Source organism: Gymnoscopelus microlampas (genome assembly GCF_963454915.1).
Source record: "Gymnoscopelus microlampas genome assembly, chromosome: 17".
Lineage (NCBI taxonomy): Eukaryota > Metazoa > Chordata > Actinopteri > Myctophiformes > Myctophidae > Gymnoscopelus > Gymnoscopelus microlampas.
Window position 1 is genome coordinate 43,950,613 of NC_139954.1, and position 24,427 is coordinate 43,975,039.

The following is a 24,427-nucleotide window of genomic DNA, read 5'->3' on the forward strand; positions in this document are numbered from 1 at the left end:
GTTGCGAGGCGTTGTGACCTTGCAAATCTGCTATTTTCACAATGTTGGACTATTTCTCTATTATTTCACAATTTGGCCAATGTTTGACCAGTTTTTATAGTGCAATTTGTTGATTCATTTTGATGCAGTAATGGTAATGTATTTAAAAATAGATATTATGTAGGTATTAAAAAGGTCTTAAGACTTTCTCTATTGTGCACATTCTAAAGCAAGATAACACAATAACAAATGTACGTTGTATAAATCTTTCTTTGTGTGATGTTTCGAGCGTGGCTTGATTGATTTAGTTTATAATTATGTATTCATTTAATTAATTTACATTTAATTGCATTCATTTAAAATACAAGTTAAATGAGTTCCTTAATTAGTACAAATGTGTCCATCATTCATATTGTATTGTATGCACAGTGTGCTTGTTTGTCTGGTAGACATGACATATAGAACGTGACACTACATGAAACAATGGGTTAGTTTTTTCTGTTAAGTTGCGTGTACTAAATATTGGTAGTTGCGTGTTGCGTTTTTTTTAGGGCTTGTTTCTAAAGTGTAGTTGTTTATTGGAGCTTGTTAAAGTGTAGTTGTTTAGTTAGGCTTGTTTCTAAAGAGTTGTTTATTTGGGCTTGTTTCTAAAGTGTAGTTGTTTATTTGGGCTTGTTTCTAAAGTGTAGTTGTTTATTGGAGCTTGTTAAAGTGTAGTTGTTTAGTTAGGCTTGTTTCTAAAGTGTAGTTGTTTAGTTAGGCTTGTTTCTAAAGTGTAGTTGTTTATTTGGGCTTGTTTCTAAAGTGTAGTTGTTTATTTGGGCTTGTTTCTAAAGTGTAGTTGTTTAGTTAGGCTTGTTTCTAAAGTGTAGTTGTTTATTTGGGCTTGTTTCTAAAGTGTAGTTGTTTATTTGGGCCTGCTTCCTAGTGGTGTTTAACATTTTCATGTCAAGGACCCCCAACTTAATATGTATTTGTCCGCGGACCCCCATCTGAAAATATTGTGTGCCCCCCCCCATTAAAGATTTGTGTAGATTTGTGTAGTTACATATTAATGTTTCAAAAATACTTTGTTTCACGTCATAGCTATTGTCAAATAGCTGATGCATATAAAGTGTTAAAGTGGTTCAACTGATTTTGATGCTTTATGAAGTCATTTAGCTGGGGCCCCCTTCTTTTCGGTCTTGTTTTTGTAGACCTGTCTGCTTGTCTTGTCTTTGCTCACAAAAACTGGCAACGCTGCTGGTGAGTCACCGCACACGGTTCTCTGCACCCTTCCTTATGACCAACGACAACAGAGGCAATATTCCCAGCATTTGACACGTCCATAAATTTGTCAGCGACAGAGTGAGATGAATAAACATTGTGACTCGAGACACAATCCACTCCAGCTGCTGCACTGTATAAAAGATGTAGCACATCATTCAAAGCCAGAGAAAGTGCCGCCGTTAAGACCTCCACCTGTGGAATCATGTGTCCCCAGCAGCTAGCCTGCTGGGCTCACAAATGACAATTGGAAACTTCTGCTCCTGTGTCTCACCTATACACCATCTCTGCTTTCCAAGGAACCTGTCTCAACAACAAAAAAAACCTCTCTTTTATCACATCGGGTGCCGAACACAGTCTGAACCGTGTTTTCACAGAGTAGCGCTTTGGTGCCGAACACGGTCTGAACCGTGTTTGGTGTCTTTTTGTTTTTTCCACACGGGAGGGGCTGGAGCAGCTCTGGGATCACCCGTGGTGATTCTGAGAAGGATGGGCCAGATGGATCATCGTGTCAAAAAACATGGCTCCCATCCGCTTCCGTTCTATGTCCTTCTCTAAAACCCCTATAACTCCGAAACTTTTTACGCTGGGGAAAACGACTCATTTTGTATGCACGATCGCTCCGCCATTGTTACTCGCGTGAGAGATGTTATCGTTCCAGGCGTTAGCCAGGACCATCGGGCAAAATGGAGGCATGCTTTTTTTTCACATGGAATGCACGTCGTGGAGTCTACCGCTTAAACAGCGCTGCGCAGCTCAACGGTGAGATTTCGGCACCGAACGTAATCTGTTATTATAAAATGCTGGCACCCAATGTGTTAAGATGAACATTTTGTTGGGTGCTTTTGGTTTATTAAAGACAGGACAGTATGGAGTGACAGGAAAGCGAGGGTGGGGAAGCGGATTTGGTATCCCAACAAACCAGGGATGCCACGGGACACCTGGTTAATGCGTCCACATTACAGCAGTGACAGCAGACCAAGGGCATATGGCACACCCCTACCTGCACCCCATTCCCGCACGCCAAGATCAGCTAACACAGGACGTCTGTCCCTCCCTTAGTCCCTGGACAACGCTCCAAGCGGTCCTCCTCTCCCTCCTGTCTCCCAAGCTGTAGAATGACCTCTCCCCTTCATTCAGGCCTGCAGATTCACTCCCCTTGTTCCGTTGCAGTGTGAAACCTCTTCAGACTCTATACCTCATCACCATAAGCGCTCCTTATTTCCTTTGTATCAGAACCGGTTGCTGATATACCTGTAGATGCTAGCTACAGTATGTTATCCAGATGCATGTTGATTGCTTGTTCACGTGCTACGTTACTTAGATCATTTGGTTCCCGATGTGGGGGTCGGGAACCCAAGGGGGGGTCCCCAGATGATTAGCTTAATGTGCAAATTCGCCAAATTGCCACATATTACATAAGAAAGAGGCAAACATTGTGAAAATAGCCAATCTACAAGTTCACAACGCCTCGCAGTGCGAGGCGTTGTGAGCTTGTAGAGCTGCTATTTTCACAATGTTTATCTGTGGAACCGAGTCAAACTAAATGTAATGCCTACAATTCCAAGTGCTTGTCGGGGTACAAATATTAATATTTTTGGGGGTCAAGGCCTGAAAAGGTTGTGAACCACTGATTGAGATCACAGACACTATGTACTGTATATTATTTAGATGCATTTAGCTTGCTATTTAGACAGATGCTAGATTTGATGTTTACCTCCTATCCTAGTTACTTTGCAGCACATATTTAACCCGGCCGACCCTAATTTGCCAAGAAAGCAATTATGTGTACTAAGAATACATTTGATATGCAGGAGTCTGAAACAAAGACATCACGGATCAACTTGATGATTCGTGCGGCAGAATGGTGCAGTCAAATGAGTGTAGGTCGTTCTCCTCTGGCTATAGCCCTCTCACCGCCCCCGTCTAATGCGGGGTCACGTTGCGTGACGGATGACTGAAGCCACGCCGACCACTTAGGCATGCGGGAGGTAATGAGGCCTGCCTGACTGGCATCGCCGAGGCCTCATTGACACTGACAGACAACCATGACACGAGATGCCAACATGATAGCCCACCCGCGCGGCTCTGATTTCACACAACTATGCTTGCTCCGCCAAAATGACCCTCCGGGCAATTAGCGAGAAGCCCGAGTAGGGCAGTGGATGACTTTCTGTGGCGAGCCAGGAGGAGGATTATCTTTTTTGAGAGAAAAATATGAGACCCGGACGGCGAAGAAGAAGAAGAAGCCGTGGTCGCCGGCAATTTATATTTGTGTTTATTTTTGGGTTTAACCCATTCAATCCGGGAACGGATCTGCGTCGTTTTAAGATTTATTTTGGCTATTCAAAAATAGCAGGTATACAAGCTCATAGCGCGCGAGTGCCGCTCTATGAGCTTGTAGATCTGCTATTTTTGAAAAAATCTTGAAAATATACGCAAATCTTTTAATATATATATATTTTTAAGCGAAGATTTGTAACTCAAATCTTCGCTTCTGGGGGTCCCTGGAACAACATATTTTACAAATGTTAAAAAAAACATTCAACATTCAACATTCAAATTTTTGCACAAATGTCCATGATTTTTCAAAAATAGCAGATCTACAAGCTCATAGCGCAGCACCGAGTGCCGTGCTATGAGCTTGTATATCTGCTATTTTTGAATAGCCAAAGACATCTACAATGATAGAGATGCGTTCCCGGTCTCAAAGGATTAAACATGGCGGGCCATAAGTCATCTTAGCTAAAAAAACTAAAGTAAAACAAAGACGTGTTGAGACTTAATCTGTCTGTTGTATGCAATATCACCGCATCCGTTCAATACAACACCAATGAAGAGAGAACAAAAAAAGAAAAAACACAATGCTCTTTGAGTCTATGGGGAACATTTCCATCCATGACCTTGACTTGGTCGGGCGTAGCCGCTGGCAGGCTCACAGGATGCTGCAGATGATTATGATTTGCCTTGTGGGACACTGTGTTGCAGATGGTCACCCCTCTGTCCTCCTGATGGGTGGACCAGGGTAACGTCAGTGCTATGGTTACAGATGGTACTCCTCTGTCCCTTTTGGGTGGACCAGGTTGTAATGTGACTAACGTTAGTGTTGTTGCAGACTGTTCCCCTCTGTTCTAATGGGTGGACCAGGTTGTAATGTGATTAACTGCTGTTACAGACGGTACTCCTCTGTCGTGGTGGGTGGACCGGGGAGGAGAGAGGAGGACCTACTGGGGAGGATTCCTGCCTGGAGTTCAGCAGTGCTCCTGCAGCCTGGAAGAGAACTGTATGGATATGAACTACTTCTGCAACTGTGACGCCGACACTAATACATGGTATGTATGAACACTAATACATGGTACGTGTGTACACTAATACATGCGTGGGCATCCCCTGGACATGATGCTAGTAGTATATCACAGGGACTTACCCCCCAATTCAACCCTTGATGCTGAATGCCAAGCAGGGAGGTATTAGGTCCCATATTTTATAGTCCTTGGTATGACCCGGTCGGAGAATCGAACCCCAACCTTCCAATCTCAGGGCGGATACTTTAACACAAGACCACTGCAGCTGGTAGCACGCATGCACGCACAGTTCATTTAACTGTGAGGGTGTAACCAAATGGACCCATAACGTTACAGTCGGTTCCATTTATACACTCTGGGAGTTACAAATGAATAAAAGAACACTGAATATTTCACTGTGCAGAGACTGCACACACCACACCATACAACAGTTAATGGATAAATACCACTGCAGCCGTCATGCCAGCACCAAACTATGAGCCTTTCAACTCCATGAAATTCCGTCAATGTGAGAATCATGTTAATTACGCTGTTCTCAAGATGCACTAAGAAATGTTTTACAATGCTATTCTGTTGGGAGTGAGATTTCACACACAAATATACAGCCATACTTCCAACTGTGAGACGCTAAAAACAGATCTAACTGAGCAAGTGATTAAAGCGGCACAATGCAACTTTATTTCAATGAATATAATTTTATTTTGTTTTGGTAGAGTATGTGAATACAATATAACTTATACAATTGGGGTGGTTGTATTTTGTCTCCCTGCTCTTCTATTGAGACATTTAGATGGTTTCAAAGGTCATGTCTCACCTAGAACTTTTGACCTGAAGGTCAAGATTCAATTTATCCCCTGAGCAAGCAGGCAGGCTCTATTAGATCAATGGTAAAAAATAATAATATAAAAAAAATCAGGACTTGCACAGGAAACCGGCTTCAAATCCGGGGTAGAAGAGGAAGGTTACATAGTGCAGCTTTAATCACTTAAACCCTCTATTCTTAGTAAAAACAGACCTGAGCTACAACTACTTGGACTGCTTCTTTTCTGTCTACACTAAATCTCTTCGCCAAAAGCAGCCGAACTACTAGCTATTTTTGCGAATGTTCCCCCCAAGAATAGGCACGCTTGGGGTTCAAGTGTTTTTTTTTTTCAATATGTGCTTGTCTAGTAAGGCTATCTTTTTACCAGTACCTAGCAGTGGTGTAAAGTAACTAAGTACATTTACTCGAGTACTGTACTTAAGTACAATTGTGAGGTACTTTTACTTTACTGGAGTATTTCTAAGTGTCTATACTTTTACTCCACTACATCTCAGATGCAAATAGTATACTTTTACTCCACTACAATTATTTGAAATTTTAGTTAGTTACTTTGAAGATATAAATGATTACATTATAAACATACATTAACCACTTCAGCCCTATTTTATACCACGGCTATTTGAAAATAGCCGATCTACAAGCTCACAACGCGTAGCATTGTGACGCGTTGTGAGCTTGTAGAGCTGTTATTTTTAAACATTTACTTTTGGCACTTTAAGTACATTTTGGTATTGATACTTTTAGTATTGATGATACTTTTACTTAAGTAAAACATTTGAGTACTTTTATTCCACCACTGTTACCTAGCAGGTTATAAATGACATGTTACACAATGTTGTCTGGTCGTTAATGTTAATACTAGTGGCTGGATTTGCGGTTCCAGTGTTTCGCTGCGAAAATGATTGATGGTAAACATTATGATTGCAACACATTACGATCAAACTAATCATGATCCCCGAGCGCCCCAATGAAGATACAAGCATTGACTAAAGACCCCATCACTATCTCATATATATGACATTTTTCTACACATCTTTGCCTGCTGTATTATGCTAATCCCTATACCTCTATCGCGCGCTGCTAGTCCACATTGAGGGGAACACCATTTGCATATTTTCCACAGGCAGTTGTCTGCATTGTGATAGATTGCTCCGCCTTATAATGTGCTTACCCCACGTTCCAGTTTTAACCCATTAAATACGGGAACGCATCTGTGTCATTTTAAGATTTATTTCGCTGTTCAAAAATAGCATGGATCTACAAGCTCATGAGCTTGTAGATCTGCTTTTTTTTTTTGTATGGTAAATTTATGCAAATCTTTCAATATATATATATATATACATATATTTTAAAGCGAACATTTTTTAATCCAATATTTGCTTCTAGGGGTCCCTGGAACACACTATTTTGAGATGGGGGGGTCCACGGCCAAATACATTTTGGGGGTCCTTAACGTTGGAGCACCACTGATATAGCAACATACTGATAGGATTTAGAAAACATTTTTAGATATGTATTTGCCCGTGGACCCCCATCTCAAAATGTTTTGTTCCAGGGACCCCCACCAGAAGCAAAGATTTGAGTTACAAATGTTCGCTAAAAAATATATATATATATATATTCAAAGATTTGCACAAATGTTCAAGATTTTTCAAAAATGGCAGATCTACAAGCTCATGAGCTTGTAGATCTGCTATTTTTGAATAGCCAAATAAATCTTAAAATGACCCCGGATTGAATAGGTTAATGTGGAGGAGGAATGGATTCCTTTATCTGTACTCTGAAATTGAGAGGGGGTCTCTCTTCTGTTTTTTTTCCAATCGTACAGGGCTAATGACACGGGCATCCTCTCCTATAAAGACCACCTGCCAGTGACTCAGATTGTGATTGGAGACACCAACCGAACGGGCTCCGAGGCCGTCTACCGCGTCGGCCCGCTGCGTTGTTATGGAGACAGTAGGTGATCACTTTCTATTTCCGAGCTTATGGGACGCCGGGGCTGCAAATAGCCCCGCGCCGGTTGCTTGGGTTCCATATAAGATCTAGAGAGAGACAGAAGGGGAGCTCAGATGCTTTGTTTACTTTCTGACACTTTGTACTGCCTGCCTGTGGCTCTGTGTCTTTGTCTGGTGGCTTTGAGGAATGACGCCTGTCTCACCTACGCATCAAGGACCGTCTTCTTGCCTTTCTTGCTCTTCTTTAAAAATAAAAATCACACCCTGTGTGAAGGTAGCGGCGCCTTTGATACATTATGTCATCGATATGTGTTTATAATGTGTTTATAGCCATGTGTCACGTGAAGCTTGACCAATCACTTTGTTGACGGGTCTGACCAATCAGAGCGTTGACGGGTCTGACCAATCAGAGCGTTGACGGGTCTGACCAATCAGAGCGTTGACGGGTCTGACCAATCAGAACGTTGAAGGGTCTGACCAATCAGAACGTTGACGGGTCTGACCAATCAGAACGTTGACGCACACGGACAAAGTCAGGTATAGAGCAGGATCCGCGGCTAGCGCCGCTAAAAAAAAAAATCAATTCATTAATTTACTGTCAGACAGAATTCTGTCTTGATTTTTGTATAAAATATTACAAAAATAAGTGTTTTATTTATGGTATTGTTCCAGTTCTGGTGCAGGGTCTGGATAAGAGTTTCTGAAGACTATTAATATTCTCTAACTCCACTCCAGACTCCAGTTTATTATAACCTCTGTCCAAATGATTCCACCTCCAGGACTATTACCAATTACTGACCAATTACTTCCGTCTATTCCATGGATCTGATTAAGATTCAACGTGTGATCTTCTCCAATGCCCCCAAATGCTTGCTACATCTTAATCTTAATAGCGTATGAGTCTGCTTGAGATCTGCGTCTCATTTTAAGATGTCTTTGGGCTATTCAAAAATAGCAGATCTACAAGCTCATAGCGCGGCACCGAGTGCCGCGCTACGAGCTTGTAGATCTGCTATTTTTGAAAAATCTTGAAAAGATATTTTTCAGATGATTTTCAAAAAAATGTTGAGATTTAGATTTTTTTAAAGAATCGTCTCAGGTCTTAATGGGTTAATGTGTGGTGCTTAAAGAGTCTATATGAATTGGATCCTCCTACCAATCCACTCTATTTCCACTTTATAATGTACTTGTGATAACCTGTTTCAGAGTGGATCTGGAACGCTGCCTCCTTCTACCAGGAGTCGTCCTACCTGCACTTTCCCACCCTGCAGGCGGAGCTGGGCTCTGACATCTCCTTCTACTTCAAGACCAGCTCCCCCTCAGGAGTGTTCCTGGAGAACCTGGGCCTCAAGGACTTCATCAGAGTGGAGCTCAGCTGTGAGTTCAACAGCATTCACCCACCTTATACTGTACTGTACTGTATACTGCTCACCAGTGGTGGAAAGTAACTAAGTACATTTACTCAAGTACTGTACTTAAGTACAATTTCTGAGTACTTTTTCCACCACTCTCACCAAGAGAGGACTTGCAGCCATCAAAGGAAACCAAGGATGTGCACACTACAGTACAGACAACACACACACACACACACACACACACAGTGGTGGTTAAAATACTCTGTTACAGTACAAGTAAAATTCCGGAATTCAAAATGTACTTGCGTAAAAGTACAAAAGTATAGGTACAGTATCAAAATGTACTTAAAAGAAGTACTCATTATGCAGAATATATAAGTTTTCAAATAAAAAAAATATCTTTTGAAAATAGCAGATCTACAAGCTCACAATGCGTCACATCGCAACGATAATGTCGATAATCAAAATCTACAAAGTAACTAGTAACTAAAGTTTTCAAATAATTGTGGTGGAGTAAAAGTACAATACGTGCCTCTGAGATGTAATGGAGTAGAGGTAAAAGTACTGCAAATGGGAAATACTCCAGAAAAGAAAAAAATACAGCAAAACTGTACTTAAGTACAGCACTTGAGTAAATGTACTTAGTTACTTTCCACCACTGCCTACTGTGCTGTACTGCTCACCAAGAGAGGACTTGCAAGCCATCAAAGGAACCAAGGAAATACACACTATACAATACACACAACACTCACAAGCACATAGTCAGGCACACACAGGCACAAGCACAAGAATAGAGTTATGTACGCGCGCGCGTGTGTGCGTGCGTGCGCGTTAAAAGAAAGGAGAAAAAAAGGCAATATTTTTAGCATGTTTCTGATGGAAATGCTAGCCGCGGTTGACATTCAATTTCCCTTAGAATGGGGGCTGTCAGTTTGTGAGCTGAATAATGTAATCCTAATGACAACATGAACGGTATGTTATCAGGCCGTCACATGCAGGGGCTGAAAAGCTCAGGATAATTTTCTCTCACGAGCATGTAATCAAGTCGAGGATATCGGAAGGGAAGGCAATGAAATAAGCAATGATCAACCCCTCCCCCCCACCCCACCACCACCCACCACCTGCAGATTTATTTTTTCGGATACGTGATGGTGTCACACCACGCTACACACACTGCCAGCCATCCATCCAGGAGGAGTTGTAAAAGAAAGTGGGCATTAGCAAGTGTTTGGTGTCATTCGAAGAGAATTTAACCCATTAAGACCGAGAAACGCGTCTGTGTGTCATTTTTAGATTTCGTTGGCTATTCAAAAATAGCAGCTATACAAGCTGCCCGCGCTACGAGCTTGTAGATCTGCTGTTTTTTTTAAATCGTGACAATTTGTGCAACTCTTTGAATGTTTATTTTTTAAAGCGATGTTTAACTCAAATCTTTGCTTCTGGGGGTTCTACAAAATGAAAAAACTTATGTTGCTATAATCAGTGATTATCAACCTTTTTTCACGTCAAGGACCCCCAAAATTATATATATTTGGCCGCGGACCCCCGTCTCAAAATATGTTGTTCCAGGCACCCCCCCCAGAAGCAAAGATTTCGAGTTACAATGTTCGCTTTAAAAAATATATACAATGATTTGCGCAAATGTTCACTATTTTTCAAAAATAGCAGATCTACAAGCTCATGGCGCGGCACTCGGTGCCGCGCTATGAGCTTGTAGATCTGCTATTTTTGAATAGCCCCCAAATAAATCTTAAAATGACACAGATGCGTTCCCGGTCTTAAAGGGATAAGCAAAACAGGATTTGCCGCTAAAAAAGAGGCAAAAAGGCAATTTACTCATATAAAAAAAATCACACCCAGTGTGAAGTGGTCGGTGTGTGGTCATCACAACATGACTCACTTTAAAAAAAGGATAAATTACTTTTTTTAAAGTCCATACTGCTATTCATAGGGCTGCACATGTGTCATGTGTTTCGCTAGCCAATCACAGTCCTGAATTTGCAAAGTCAGCCAATCACATTACAGTTAGTGGTGATGACACTAGCTGTAATGTGATTGGCTGACTTTGCAAAAGTATCGATTTGCATTAACAATGGAAGGGTTAGGGGGTATACACATTTTTTGGTCGGTGTCCAAAACTCACTTATGGGGGCGGCTACACCGCCCCAAAAAAGAACCTTCTGATGAGTAGACGCTGTCTAATGTAGCGTTTCTGCCTCCTTGCTTTACATGAAGCCACACAGGAACACCGTCGGCGCGCGTCTAACACCCTCTCAGCATTTTCCATTTGCATGGGGCTGTATTTTTAGGCACCCAGGAGGTACACATATGTAGGGCAGAGATAGAATACATTTGTCATAAACGCTATAGCAAAATGTGTGGGGGTTTTGTTGATATTTTACATCAATTATAAAACAAAGCGGATGAAATAACGTGATGAACGAGAGGATTTATGTAGCACCTTTTTCCCCACGAATAGTCACGGTGAGCCTTGGTGGAAAGCCTTTTTTTTTTGCTCTTTCTGAGTATATTTAGAGCCATTCTGTTATACTTTGGTTATTCAAAAATAGCAGATATACAAGCTCGTAGCGCGGCACCGAGTGCCGCGCTACGAACTTGTAGATCTGCTATTTTTGAAAAAATCATGAAAATTTTTTGCAAATCTTTGAAGCAAACACATTTTGACTCAAATCTTTGCCTCTGGGGTTTGTTTGTTATTAAACAAAGCGATAAAATAATATGACGAATGAGAGGATTTGTAGCACCTGCATGTTGGAAAGGCGAACAGAGGTATTTGTTTTGCTCTTTCTGAATATATTTAGAGCCATTATTTTATACTCTGGCTATTCTAAAATAGCAGATCTACAAGCTCATAGCGCGGCACCGAGTGCTGCGCTGCGAGCTTGTAGATCTAGATTTGTAGTACCTTTTCCACAACTGGTGAGTCTGGCAGAAAGGCAGAACAGAGGTATTTTTTTGTGCTCTTTCTGAGTATATATTCAGAGCCATAATGTATTACCCTCCCCGTCCCCCCCACCCCAGGTTCCTGCGGGCTGGGGGGGGGGGGGCTAACGTTGTGAAATATTGACGAGCTGTCAGCCCCCGAACCCCCTCATGAATCCCATTCAGGTCATCAAGCCTCTCTCCAGCATCATTGTATCGCATTGCGGCGTCAAGGGAATGATATAGTACAAAATAAAAAAAGAAGAAGAAGAGAAGCACAGTATCGCATTTAACCCATTAAGACCGGGGACGCGTCTGTGTGTCATTTTTTAAGATTTTAAGGGCTATTCAAAAATAGCAGATATACAAGCTCACAGCGCGGCACCGAGTGCCGCGCTATGAGCTTGTAGATCTTCTTTTTTTAAAAACAATTCTTGAAAATGTGTGCAAATCTTTTGCAAATTTTCTTCTGGGGGTCCCTGGAACAACATATTTTGAGATGGAGGAGGTTCGTGGACAAATACATACAGTATCATATCATTGAGAACAACTAATATTATAGCAACATTATGTTTTTTTTTTTACAAAAAAAAATGATTCAGAAGCAAAGATTTGAGTTAAAAATGTTCACTTTAAAAATATATATTCAAAGATTTGCACAAATCTTTAAAGATTTTTCAAAAATAGCAGATCTACAAGCTCATAGCGCGGCACTCGGTGCCGCGCTATGAGCTTGTAGATCTGCTATTTTTGAATAGCCAAAGAAATGAAAAAAATGACACAGATGCGTTCCCGGTCTGAATGGGTTAATCTGACCCGACTTGTCTTCTCTTTCTTGCCCCTCCACAACCCCACCCCACCCCCTTCCCTTCCCCCCACTTAGCTCCCTCGGTGGTGACCTTCTCCTTTGACGTGGGGAACGGACCGGTGGTCCTGGCCGTCAGGGCCCACGTGCCGCTGAACGACAGGCAGTGGCACTACGTGCGGGCGGAGCGCAACGTGAAGGAGGCCTCGCTGCAGGTGGACCAGCTGCCCCTGCGCTTCCTGGACGCGCCGTCCGACGGACACCTCCGCCTGAGGCTCAACAGCCAGCTGTTTGTGGGTAAGGTTCCCTGGCCTGCAGACCACCTCTGGGGCTCCTCGGTGCCCAATCGAGGCCCCTCAGGCCACACACACACACACACACACACACACACACACACACACACACACACACACACACACACACACACACACACACACACACACACACACACACACACACACACACACACACACACACACACACACTTACTTGCTTATGGTTGTCCATCGAATCCGATGATGACGTCCACTTATGTCCTTAACGGTGAGTTCGTAGGTGGCTGAAGAGTCCTATCCTGGAACCGCATGTTCTATGTTCAACACACACACACACACACACACACACACACACACACACGGTTTTGATTAAGCTACATACAAAAGGTTGGTCAAATCACATAACAACGATTGTGTCCCCTTTTAGCTGTGTTTGTCAAGTGCAGTGATTGTTCAATTGAACAGGGTTCCTACACATTTTCCATTTTGAAATTCCATACTATTTCCCAAAGACTCAAACTTCCGGAAATTGTGGTAGATTTTCCAGAACGTATTTGACATCCGTGTACAAAAATCGGGATGTTAATTAAAGGGACTAGAAGTTCGGGCCGCTGCGCGGCCCTCACATCTAGCGTCCGCGCGACGTCGCACTGTGTAGGTGTGTACATGTAGTGTGCAAGGAAGTAGTAGTGTTGAGTAATGTGATTGAGGCAAGAGAAGTATTGGGTATGAATGTAGGCGGGTTGTTGTTGATTGAAATGAGATTGCATTGTTTGTTAGATAGCATGGTTTATTGGCATGGTGTGATGTCGGACAGTGTTGGTGGCAACATGTAAATGTGAGAAAGGCAAAATAGCAGTGAAATGAAATGACATCCAGAATAACATTAACAGTGAAGCATTAATCAGGAGCAGGTGTACAGTATGTTGCATTGGGGGGAGAATACAAACAAAGGCAATGGCAATTATGTTGAAGAATGAAGGTCATTTGTCACTATGCAATCAGGGAGTAGCAGCACATGCAAAGTGTTTGAATGAGCATGTTTGGATTAATAAAAGAGTTCGGGATAAACAACGTTGTCAGTAATTCCCTCATCATTGTTCACAATGAAAACTTTGACGGCGCTGGCTCTCTTTCCCCTGGAGAAGGCTGTGTAGAGTTGGCCATGAGCGAACACAGGTTGAGGCAAGTAGATGCCAACTCGTTCGTTCTCTTGCCCCTGCCCCTTATTGATGGTAACAGAGAAAGCTAAGCGGATAGGGAACTGTCGTCTGATGAAGGTGAAGGGAAGCTCCTCATCTCTGTCATAGTGAGGTATCCTTGGGAGGAAGATTTTTTCACCCCTGTTTGTGCCAGCTGCAATCTCACACTCAATGATTTTGTCCATCATCTGCAGTACCACCATTCTGGTGCCATTCTTGAGAGTGCGGTCGGGACCTGCTTGCAGGTTTCTCAGCAGCATGACTGGGGCTCCTACTTTCAACTTGAGGTTATGATCAGGCATTCCAGAGGGTGTCAGTGAATTGAGGAATTCCACAGGCATGGAGTCCTTGTGGTCGTCCTCCAGAATTGTGTCGGCTGAAAAGTAGACTCTCTGTTCTGTAGGGAAGTATGCCAGGCATATGTTGTTGATTTCTCTAATGTCATTATTCAGAGGAGTGTATACAGTGCCATTGAGAAGGTTGTCTTTGTTGACACATCCAGTTTGCAAGTCAGGAAAGGTGAATGAAATGAGAGTTTGGAGATCGTGAACCAAGTGGTGGGGTTGAATGCGGACCTGCCATTCTGTGTCCTCCTCGTGTGGGAGTGTTCCTTCCCCTAATGCAAGGAGATAGTGGGAGAAGTCCTTCTCTGCTGCGTGTGTTCTCATGTTGAGGTTTAGCTTGTGGTGTTTCATGTGAGGATAGAGTGTTGACATCTGGATGCATGCTGAAACTATCTGGGGCCTGCCTGCTCTTTTGATAACGGGGAGGGTTTGCCTTGGGTCTCCACCCAGGAGGACAGTTTTGCCACCCCAAGGCTGCTGTGAGTGCATGAGATCCCTCAGTGTTCTTTCCACACACTCGACGTTAAAGCGGTCAACACTGAAAATCTCGTCCCAGATGATTAAGTTGCTGTCTTTAATGAGCTTGGCCAGATTGGACTCTGCGTTGATGGCACAGACAGAGTCTTGGAAAATGGGGATTGGGATCTTAAATCGTGAATGAGCGGTCCTACCACCCTCCAGGTTCTGTGCTGCCAAGCCTGTGCTGCCCACACACAGCACAATGCCATGCTCTGCGCGTATCGTAGCAGCAATGACCTTAAAGGTAAAGGTTTTGCCATATCCTGCAGGGGAGTTGAGAATGAACTGGCGTGTGATGGTTTCTTCTTGTGGGGCATGCACTGCCTGATAGACGGATTCGCAGAGTGCCATTTGTTCCGCAGTGAGCTTAGGAGCAAGCGACTGTACAATTTGTTGTTGCTGTGTTATGTTGAATTTTTCAGATCTGAAGATTTGTGTCAGCCTTTCCTGCGCAGTTAGTGGTCTTGGCTGTGGCATGTCATTGTAGTTGGATAGACCGCTGCCCATTTGTGAGAGTTCATCATCAATTGCAAGCAGTAGCTGATTTTGTATGAATGTTGTGTCTACTGCGTCTGTGGGGCACCTTTGTGCAGTGGCCTCCGCATGGAGAAAGTCTTCACTGAGCTCTGCAAAGAATCTGTCATACAGATGTTTGGGCTCTGATGGGTGACAGTAGTGGAGGATGATGGCAAAGGTTTCGCGGACTTTCCTTGGAGATGCGTAGCGTGACACCTCATGCATGGCGGTAATCCATTCTAGATCGTCCTGAAGCAAGCCCATGGCTAGAGCTGTGTCTTTGAAAGTGTCATAGTGGTTGCCATCATGTACCTTAAGGTCCTCATAGGTCTGTGGTCCTCTGATATGTGCTAGGAGCAGTTTCAAGTAGAATCTTTCTCCTTGGAGCACGGATACATTGGACATTCTTCCTATTGTACGTGGAATTTCCCTGTCCTTGGGTGCGTGGACTCTTTTATTCCACATGTGGGCCTTCCATGTGTAGTGTTCGGGAATCTGCATGTATAGATATTGCCTTGCTTCAGGGTCCTGGCTGTTTAGTTCGAAGAAGGCAAGCAATGTAGTGGGTTTGGCTGCTGCTATGGCCTCCTGTGCATGGCCTTCTCTGAAGACTATGCTCTGCTGGCCGTCTGTGTGGATGGCGAGATTGGTGACAGCAGGGAGTCTGTCCTGGATCTTGTACTCCATAGTCCTCCAGTGTGCATCATGAGCATCAATGGTTCTGGCATTGATGAATTTGGAGATCTCATCCCTGTCTTCAATGTCGAGGGTGCCAACATCAGCTCCCTTATGTACGTATTTGTACAGGTACTTGATGGTCTGGAAGGAGCCTACAAATTCAACGTTGATGTGGCATTTGTATTTGAGAAGGACCCAGGGGTTGTAAGGAACGACCCACCTGCTGTCAAACAGAAAGCCTTTCTTGTTGAAGGTGTGGCCGTCAATGGGCCGCCTGTACTCCGGGTAGCCATGACCATGATGAGGCAGTCGAGTGGTGGCACAGAAGTTTTTGGGGAATTTCTTAGAACAGAGGCCATTGACCATGCAGGGGCTGTTGGGGTAGCCTGGACCACAGGGTCCATGGAGCATGGATTGACACACCAGCTGATGCAACTCTGGCTCCTTGTCCAGGTCAGGTATGTCTGCTCTAATGATGTGATCAATGTCATCTACAGTCAAAATCTCGTGTAGGAGTAGCAGTATGTGGGCATGTTTCAGTCCTCTCATCTGTCCCTCAACAGTGTGTATTCTAGCCTTCATTTTGCCAAAAACTCCCAGCTTCATGTCGCGGAGGAGCTCATCCAGACTCCGTTTGAAGACTTTATTGACAATGTCTGGTCTGTCAGTGGGCTGCTGGTGTTCAAAAATGTTATTGAGGACACCTTCACTCCGTGAGTTTGCCGTAATGGTAATGAAGAGGTCAAACTTTTTGTATCTGGCTGCTATGGCAAGGGCATCTAGATAGTGCTTGTAGAGGTATCTGGGGCTACCAGTGTGTGAGCCTGGAAGAATTATCTGTTGACCAATGTTGGTGGCCTCAGTCTGTCCTGGCTGTGTTTGCTGAGTAGCCAGGGAATCAATCAGACCAGAATACTGGTGGGCCCTGTACTTGTCCTGTAGTTCCCTACTCCTGTAGTAGTTCATCCGGCAATTTTCTATTTTGGAGTATTGATCACAGAAGTATTCTTGAGCAAGTCGGGCCGACTTCAGAAGGGTGTTGAAGGAGTGGGTTCTCTGTTGTAGATGGAATCTGAAGAACTCCTGAAGAGTGACTTTGGCTGTGGGTGACTGTGCATGAACCTTTGTGATGGGGTTGTCGATGCTGAAGCCAGCATCCCCATGTGGCAAGATCAAGGGATAAGCGGCTGGGTCATACATAGGGTGTAGTGAATTGATGTGTGTAGTCTGGCTGTGATTAGGTACATCAACTGGAGTTCTGTACAGAACAATGTCTCTGGGCTCTGTCTGGCATCCTGGTGCAAAAACAACAACGTCAGGGACAGCAGGGTTGAGGTGACTTTTGTTTGCCCCCTGTGAGCTTTTTGACTTGAACACCATTTTCAGTGCCTGAGTTGGGTTGGCATTGAGTAATTCTGCGCCGGTTTTAAAGATTTTTACTAAAGGGTTAACTGTCTTTAACTCATTTTGAATGAGGGTTAAAGTGGGCTCCTTAATAAGGTCCTCTCCCTTAGCCTGATGAAGGCGGTTCTTAATTTCATTGTCCTGATCAAATACAAAGATTTGTGAGAATTTGGGTCGGTTATTGGTGTCAGGAAAGAATGCAGAGGGAGTGAGGTGGTACATTTGGCCACTCATCTTGAACGGTCGTGGCCCTAGTCCTTTGAATGCAATGATTTTACCGGTGACATTCTTAGAAGCCATAGACACTAAGCCATTGTACTGTCGGATGTTGGCCATGAATTGTTGGGATTCTGGAGAGGTCCTGTCAAACAGAGCTTGAAGTGCAGGAGGGGGGTCCTTGAATGGCTGTAGTTGGATTGTTCCGTAATGGCAACAGGCACTGAAGGTTTTGAGTGGGACAGGATCTTTTGAAAGTTTTGATGTTTCCCAGGGGAACATGACGGCCTTGCATGAAGTGCAGATACAATCCATTGCAGGTGTGGGAAAGGCAACTATTTCTGTGAGTTGTTGTGGCTGTGTCCACGCTCTTCTGAAGTGTTTATCCTTTGGTTTTGTCCTTTGTGATGGATGAGAGTGTGTTGTGTATTGATGGTCCTCATAGCGGCGTTCTGCGAAGAGAGAGATGGACAGCATGCATGATTAGGCAGTTGTGAAATGTGTGCGTAACATAGTAATTGTAATATTCTGTGTAGATGTAAGGAAAAGGAATGTGAGAGATTGGGTGATAGAATGCATTGGAGGGATTATGGGGTAAATCAAAGCACTTACTTTTGGCGGGGGGCGTCTGTAAGGAGCGAGTTGTCCTTCTGCTGGCGCGGTTGCTGTCACTGCGGTTAGCTGAGAAGTGGAGACAGTTGTGTGTGGGCAAAAAGGAATTAGCCGGGATGTTGTGGTATGCAGTTTGTGGTTGAGAGTATTTGTGACATTGAAGAGCGTTTGCGGCTGCATTTGCGCGAGCCACACGCTGGCGAGTGGCATTGCGTGTGCGTTTGCCCAGCATAGCTTTTTTGCGTGGTCCCATGGCTGCGTGCGAAGTTGTGGGTACTGTGTAGTAAAGTTTCCTGTTGTCTCTGTGTCGTTCTGTGTACTGCGTAGTAAAGTTTCCTGTTGTCTCTGTGTCGTTCTGTGTGCTCTGCGGGGGTAGGGGCTACGTGCAGTAGAGGGGGTAGGGGCTACGTGCAGTAGAGTTGCAAGGCAACAACACGTGGACGTGTGTGGCATTGGTAGCGTCGCTGAGGACACTGGCATTGGCCAGGGCATCCAGGTCCTTTATAGTGATGGCTGTGCCCCTGTCATTATGGTGATGTCAGATAGTGTCAGACATCTCCATATATGGAGCTGCCTATATCAGTTATGCCCAAATATGGGACCGTGATGGCTGTGCCCCTGTCATTATGGTGATGTCAGATAGTGTCAGACATCTCCATATATGGAGCTGCCTATATCAGTTATGCCCAAATATGTGGGTTCTCTGATGTCAGACCAAAATAAGCACCCGGAAGTGAATTTCGCGCTGGGGAAGAGATTTGCATAGTATTGGGGCATAATGCGTTTCATATTTATTGTACATCATGGAAGTAGAGTAACGGTATGGGAAGCAGCCGGTTCAGAGGCAGAATATTGAGGAATTTTGGGGTAAAATGTGGAGTTAGTTGGGCCATGTGTGTGCGTGGAGACCGCGCACACACACATGTGTAGCCCCATGAGTTTGGCCGTCAATTATAGGTGCAAGATAATATTTCACCCCCCAAAATGACTTTTTTTTCCTATCGATTAGTTACCATGCCCATGGTGACTGGAATTCATGAATATCTTTTTTTTTTGTCTGTTTCTGTTTTTTTGTGCCATTCCTAAGCCAATTTGATGACCGGCAGGGGTTCCAGTAGGGGACAAAAAGAGTCTCCTTTGTGTCCCCTACCGGAACCGCTGCCTACCGGTTCGCTTGTCATCAAATGATTGGCTTAGGAATGGGACAAAAACAAAAACATATCTTAATTCTTAATTTTATCTATTAGAAAACAGCATAGGGATAATAGTCTGGAAACATAAATATATATCCTTGCTTTCTTTTCTTTTTTCCATACATATCCAGACCTGGAAATTACACAAATCAAATTCCATTCTTTTCCAGACTTTCTATACTTGTGTAGGAACCCTGAATGAAGGACCCCCAGTTTGATACAGTTATATGAATCTCTGTGACCCCAATCTACACTGTAAAATCCTCAATGTTCACGTGTCCATTTGGTTCCATTTGTACATTGTCAGAGTTACAGACACGTAAGGGTCCATTCAAGTGCTTTCACATACTGTACCTACAATTTAATCTTATGCATTTACCCATCCTAACCGTCATTAATACAGCACCCGGGGAGCAGTTAGGAGTCAGGGGTCTTGCTCACTTGACACTTCGACTGAGCGACTGAGCGACTGAGCGAGCCAAGGGTTCGAACTCCGACCTTTCTATTCCCAGGCGGCCTGGCCTGTCTGTCTACCCACTCAGCTGCACCCACCATTGGCGACCTATAGGGTCATACTGTTAGGTGTCGTATAATAACCATATACCATATCAGGGCCCACTTAAAACAATCTCAAAAGTGTCAGTGACCTGCCCATCTGACCCCTCAAGCAGCCTTTTGGGTGGGCCGTTTCAGAGCATGTTCATTTTAACTCATTCACTGTCAGATTTATTTCTGGCTGTGTTTGCCCACTGCCAGCAATTTTATTTGTTTTATTTTTTACTTTCAACAGCTCACAAAAAAATGTATATTCATTATGATCGCATGTCCAATCGTTTGTAAACACACACGCTATCCGTGCACGTTGCCCAGACAACAAACATTCCAATCGGCTGGGCTACTTCTCATGCAGCTCCATGTGAACACGCCGTTTCTCGTCAAAGATGCACGATTCTCTTACTTTTTCAGCTCGCCACAGAAAATGTGCATTATTGTACATTATTATGATCGCGTGACCGACTGCTGGTAAACAGACAGGGTACGTGTGTGTTTCGCCCCGAGAGAAAAAATATTCCATCCACGACGTTCCCTTCTCCCATAGCAACAGCTGCGCCTAAAGCGTAACACGGCGAAACAAAAGGCAGCTAGAGAAATAGCCGTTTCAATGAAAGAGTTAAACAGGAAGCGGACGGAAACGGAAATCTTGGATTGACGTTATTTCCGTATCCGGGTGAGTTACAGTGAAAATGGTCACTGCGGGTGATAAAGCACAGTGCGATTCTTTATAAAAGCAACAAACAAAAAAAGATTATGTTTATTACGTCCGTGGCAGAATTGGTAATTGAAAAAAACTATTTTAATTACGTCCTTGGCAGTAAATGAGTTGTTAATGATTGATGTATCGATCGATGATGTTAATGTAGTATACTTCAAGTTCCTAATTATCGGTATCACAAAGAAAACACTTTTTCTGCCAAGGTTAAAAAAATTAAAAAAAAACATCAAAATATATATATTATTAAAATGACAGTGTTTTTGTCCATTTGGGGACCATTTGCAATACCCTCACGGCCCACCAGAGGGCCCCCGGCCCACAGGTTGAGAACCACTGCCATACTGTATATCATGGCTATGAAGAAGGCTATGAATAAATGAATGCCCAACTTGATCATACTACAGCGTGACACAAAAGCATCAACAGTAGCAGATCCACACACAGATCATCCTTGTAGATCTGCTACTTTTGCTATTTTTGAATATGAATCCTGAAAGGTTTTGGACATATGAGGTTTCCACCCAACAGAGACGGTGTGCTAACTAGACTCTATTTCAACGATAGAGAATGGCCCCCTCACAGGGGGCACGGTGGCGCAGTTGGTGGCGCTGTCACCTCGTGTTAGAACGTCCTGGGGACGCTGTGGGCGTGTTCTCTCTCCGCGTCATCAGTGCCCATGCACTTTCTGTTTGGAGTTTGCATGTTCTCCCTGTGTCCCCTAGGGTAGGTACCCTCACAAAAACAAAAACATGCAGAAATCCTGGTCTCTATAGTGCCTGATGGAGGGGAAAGGAACTGGTTGGAATAACGTGTTCCTTCCACGTGCTACGTCCTACCGGGGAAACTCCCCCCTGTCAGGTGATAAGATAAGAGGCCTGCTCACTCCTCATGCATGGAAGGAGGCATGAGCTCAGTTCTTGGCTCTCCCTAGGCTGGCAGAGGGAGAGTAGTGCCCAGGATTGCATAGGCAATTGGCACTGGGTGAAAAAAATGGGTTACAGAATCGTGGGATGAAAAATATTTTAGTAAAGAATGGCCCCCTCCCCTGCCGGCGGCTTCCCAACAAGTTTACAAAGTGCTTCACATAAAAAAAACAGAAACAAAACAAAACACCAAAATGCAATTACAGATAAGCGCAAAGCAGTCAAGAAATATAAACAGATTAAAAAAAAGAAAACAAAATGCATACACATCTTAATACATTTTAATTCACATTAAAAGCCTCTTTAGGAACATTAAAAAAAAGAGATTTAAAAGAGGATACTTGGTTGGTAGGCAGCTTGTCTGATTAAAGGTTATTTCATAACGGTGGAGCCCAAGAGATAAACCTTGTGAGATAAACCTTGTGAGATAGAGCTAGCTTTTGTCCGCCTGCTGATGATGTTAATGTGTTGACTTCATAACACCCTCAGCGCTATGGGAAGTACAGACATACTTTATAAAGGGTCTTTTGAAATGGGGTTTGGCCTGACAGTCTAGATACACATTCTGTTGCACAACACATGGTATTTATGCACAATTTATCAAACATTCAGTATAGGGACCAAATTAACCTTGGCTGGGCATATATTGAATGACTCAACACATCACAAAAGATATCAGTATAATATAGACGTCTTCTCAAGCTTCTCAATGATAGTTAACCAGATCAATAATGTGTTAGTTGGGTTGTAATGGACATCACTAGCTCCACTCCCCCTCCCCCATCTTGTACTTGTGAGTAGCAGACTTTCCCAGGCACTAGCCTATCTAGCTTTCCTAAAATGAAGATTTGGAGAGGGGCAGCATCCCCCCATCGTTATGGCTCCCTATAGGTGGCTGCCTATATCGCCTGTAGGACACACCCGGCCTGGGTATAGAGAGAATCAGCGGAATCCTAAAAATAATTCCATTTCCAACCAGAGGTCTCATAGCGGTAGGGCCTACTATAACATTTTGAAATCTTGTGAATCTGGCAAGTTTCTTCAACAACTTTTTGGTATACTTTGTTTGGTATATCCATGTTTTATTCTAACTATTAGTGACTGCAGAGACAAGGCTATTCAATTCAGCATTCATGTGCAGGAACAATAACATTGTGTTACTGGGTTTGCTTACTGTGAGCCTTATATAATCCGTTGAGTGTACTGTATGCCAAAAGTGTATTTGGAAAATAGCCTATCTACAAGCTCACAATGCAACGTGTTGTGAGGTTGTAGATCTGCTATCGTGGAGTCTAGAGGTTAGAAACCACTGCAGTGCATCCGGTGTGGATGAGCGTCTCTGTACAAACACAATTTGGGTAGGAAAGCTGGGCTGGTGTTAAATGGGAGGAGTAGGTACATCCTAGTACATCCTCTCTGTCGGGGCTCCTCAGGTACATCCTAGTACATCCTCTCTGTCGGGGCTCCTCAGGTACATCCTAGTACATCCTCTCTGTCAGGGCTCCTCAGGTACATCCTCTCTGTAAGGGCTCCTCAGGTGCATCCTCTCTGTCAGGGTTCCTCAGGTACATCCTCTCTGTCAGGGCTCCTCAGGTACATCCTCTCTGTCAGGGCTCCTCAGGTACATCCTCTCTGTCAGGGTTCCTCAGGTACATCCTCTCTGTCAGGGCTCCTCAGGTGCATCCTCTCTGTCAGGGTTCCTCAGGTACATCCTCTCTGTAAGGGCTCCTCAGGTACATCCTCTCTCTAAGGGCTCCTCAGGTACATCCTCTCTCTAAGGGCTCCTCAGATAGATCCAAGTACATCCTCTCTGTTGGGGCTTCTCAGGTACATCCTAGTGCATCCTCTCTGCCAGGGCTCCTCAGATAGATCCTAGTACTCCTCTCTGTTGGGGCTCCTCACTGGCTGGTGAGCCAGTAGGGTGCAACAGCAGTGGCAACACAGAAATGTCTGAGGAGGAATTAAGTCCAAACATAATGAAAGAAAAGGATACAGTTACACACAGTTACAGTTACTGCATACTAACACGGGGAGGAATATAATAATTTGCATCAAAAGTTTCTCTCACTGTAATTAGAGTATAACTTCAATAACTTCAGTAGAAAGTGGCTGTAGCATTACTCAATGCATGCATTAAGGCCTTTGCACACAGGGTGCGATTAGTCATTTAAAAAATGATATTGTCCGTTTTTTCCGTGCGGAAAATCGCACCCTGTCTGCAAAGGCCTTTACTGTATGATGGTCAGCTCATAAGGCCTAAAGTTAGATATTCCACCATTATTTGCATATTTACTTTTAATGAGGCCTTGTTCGCCCGGGTGCTTCCAGAGTTGCAATTAGACACTTACAGTACTTACTGGATTTAAATGAAGTCAAGTCAAGCCTGTCAAGTGAAATATAATTATAAAGCAGTTATAGTTGTGCTGGAGGGTAGGCCGGTATAACAGGCTCCAGGTGATTAATGGCCGTCACTCTCCCATGCAGGGATGTTATTCGGATCCAAACATTGAGGAACCGGAATCGGTTCCGTCACATTTGGAACCGTTTCCGGAAAGCGGTTTAGTGGTTCTCAAACTTTTTCATGTCAAGGACCCCCAAATTGCACCACATCACACCAGTCCTCCGTGACCTCCACTGGCTCCCGGTCAAACACAGAATCAACTTCAAAATCCTCATCACCACCTACACAGCCTTCAACCACCAGGCACCCCGATACATTTCCGGCCTCCTTCACAACCACGTCCGCACCCGTTCCCTCAGATCCAGCGATGCCAACCTCCTTAAATTCCCCACCAAAAAAACGAAGCGCACCTGGGGTGATAGGGCATTCTCCGTTGCAGC

General features: G+C 43.9%; 1 protein-coding gene across 1 annotated transcript in view; it reads left to right on the plus strand.

The window, feature by feature from the left end:
• The window catches only part of LOC311064464 (contactin-associated protein-like 5), a gene marked incomplete at both ends in the record, with an annotated part of 145,723 nt that overhangs the window by 93,674 nt on the left and 27,622 nt on the right, over positions 1 to 24,427 (plus strand). The window contains 4 exon segments of the mRNA XM_084084294.1: positions 4,421 to 4,577; positions 7,202 to 7,329; positions 8,535 to 8,705; positions 12,510 to 12,728. Coding sequence (XP_083940420.1) covers positions 4,421 to 4,577; positions 7,202 to 7,329; positions 8,535 to 8,705; positions 12,510 to 12,728 — 675 coding nt within the window.